The sequence below is a fragment of the Sphaeroforma arctica genome, assembly GCF_001186125.1.
Source record: "Sphaeroforma arctica JP610 unplaced genomic scaffold supercont1.5040, whole genome shotgun sequence".
In the NCBI taxonomy this organism is placed as follows: Eukaryota; class Ichthyosporea; order Ichthyophonida; genus Sphaeroforma; species Sphaeroforma arctica.
The window spans coordinates 44-2,147 of record NW_014035518.1 but is presented as its reverse complement, the minus strand read 5'-3'; the positions used below and the strand labels follow the sequence as shown (position 1 = coordinate 2,147).

At 39.1% G+C, this 2,104-nt stretch overlaps 1 protein-coding gene across 1 annotated transcript; it reads right to left on the bottom strand.

The window, feature by feature from the left end:
- Positions 1-902: 902 nt before the first annotated feature.
- Positions 903-1,673, bottom strand: SARC_14741 (hypothetical protein; the record flags this gene model as incomplete). The annotated part of the gene is made up of 2 exons (XM_014291127.1): positions 1,507-1,673; positions 903-1,061 (listed from the first exon to the last, which is right to left on the bottom strand). Exons 1-2 carry the CDS (start codon positions 1,651-1,653, stop codon positions 903-905), a joined length of 306 nt encoding a protein of 101 aa, XP_014146602.1. The 5' UTR covers positions 1,654-1,673.
- Positions 1,674-2,104: the final 431 nt, after the last annotated feature.

Sequence of the window (2,104 nt, the reverse complement as noted above, 5' to 3'; positions counted from 1 at the left end):
CCTTCCTTCGTAGTCTTAGTATATATATATATATATATATATATATATACATCAGTTGAGGGTTGATAGTGCATGGTCAAATGGGAGAAGTATCGCACATGTAACTATGCAAACTGTCATAGATTGGACATACCCAATGCGAGAAAGCGAAAGACAAACTGCACAATTGTTGCATCCCAAGTTACGAGCCAGAATTTGTGCGTTCTTGATCCTTTTTCATCTTTTTTATCCGTGAACAGAGCAAACCAGTACCTACAGCACGATGAATATATTGATGAATATATTTGTGGTAGAGGGGACCTCAGAATACATATTAAAAATACATCGGACGACAAGATGATCAGGTGCTGCATATGACCCACAAAACGTTCTAACGCCTAATGAAGCCATAGTATTGGACATTTCTATCTCGTAGGTCTCCTGGAACTTTCGGAAAGAAAAATTGTCCAAATTATAAGGTGTAGTAGGGTGTACTATATTACACTTGAATGGGCTAGGGTGTTTTCCTGGGCATGGTGTACTCTAGATTGTACTAGGGTGTACTACTAAGGTGTATTACAAGGGGTACCCTGGGGTGTGCTCTAGGGTGCAATAGGTTGTAGTAGGGTATACTAGGGTATTTTACAGGGTTTACCCTAGAGTGTACTTTAGGATGACTAAGATGTACAAGGGTGTATTACAGGGGGTACGCTAGGGTGTGCTCTAGGGTGTAATAGGTTGTAGTACGGTGTACTAGGGTGTATTACAGGGTGTACGCTAAGGTGTGCACAGCGTGTACTAGGGTGTACTAGGATTAACTCAGATGCCCTACGATATATATTAGGGCAGGTGTTTCATTGGCGTGTGGCGCACCTGTTTAGGGTTTATGTTGGTGCACCTGTTTAGGGTTTATGTTGGTACACTTACAAGCGCATGACCATGAATCCGAGGCCGCGGTATTCCTCTTGTATGAGCAACGCATTGGCCAATACACAGAACGCACTCAGCACCGCCAGAATTATCATAATAGAGATATTGAGCAGAACCGTTGTGTAGTCTGTGCCTGGGTCATGGTTACTATTCTGTGGACGAGAGAGTACAAACAGAAGACGGGGTGAATAGCGCGAGAGTACATTCATGTATGGTCATGATGGACCTGTGAACAAGAAGCGCAATTTATTCGTATCCTGCTCAATGTTTGCTATTCCGGTAGAATGGAGATGAATATATATATATGTATATATATAATAGATATATATATTCAAACGTGTATTATCTCGAAGGATATATATAGCAAGATTTTAGGCAGCGGAAAAACATTAAGCACTTCATACACAGAACCACGCGGCAATGTACAAGAACTGAAAACCAAAGGTCTCTGAAAGCAGGTACTTTCTGACAAAGGCAGGTACTTAGAAACTAGACAGTTTTTGACCAAAGTAATTACATGGATCGCTACTGGGATGTGCCTGCAACGCAAGTAAAACAATCAGGACTATTAACAAGGGTGACAAATTGAACACTCACATTAGTAGACAGCAGGGCATAGAAGACACCCATCTCCATGCGCAGACCAAGCAGTGTAAAGATAATCAGCCCAGTACAGAAGATGTACACGTGGTACCATTTGCGAATGGTGAACAGCCATGTCTGCACTTCGGTCATGTCAACCATCTCGCGCCCTGCCGGGCTGTGAATTGGAAATTGAAAATAAGCTGAAATAACTATGTCATCCTTTGATATTGATTAATACAACTACATGTAGTTCATTGATATTGATTAATACAACTATTTGTAGTCCTTTGATATTGATTGAGACAGCTACTTGTAGTACATTGGTATTGATTAATACAACTAAATGTAGTCCACTGGTATTAAATAATACAACTATATGTAGTCCTTTGATATTAATTAATACAACTATATGTAGTCCATTGGTATTGATTAATACAGCTATTTGTAGTCCTTTCATACTGATTAATACAACTATACGTAGTCCATTAATATTGATTAATACAACTATTTGTAGTCCTTTGATATTTATTGAGACAACTATATGTAGTACATTGGTATTGATTAATACAACTATATGTATTCCATTGGTATTGATTAATACAACTATATG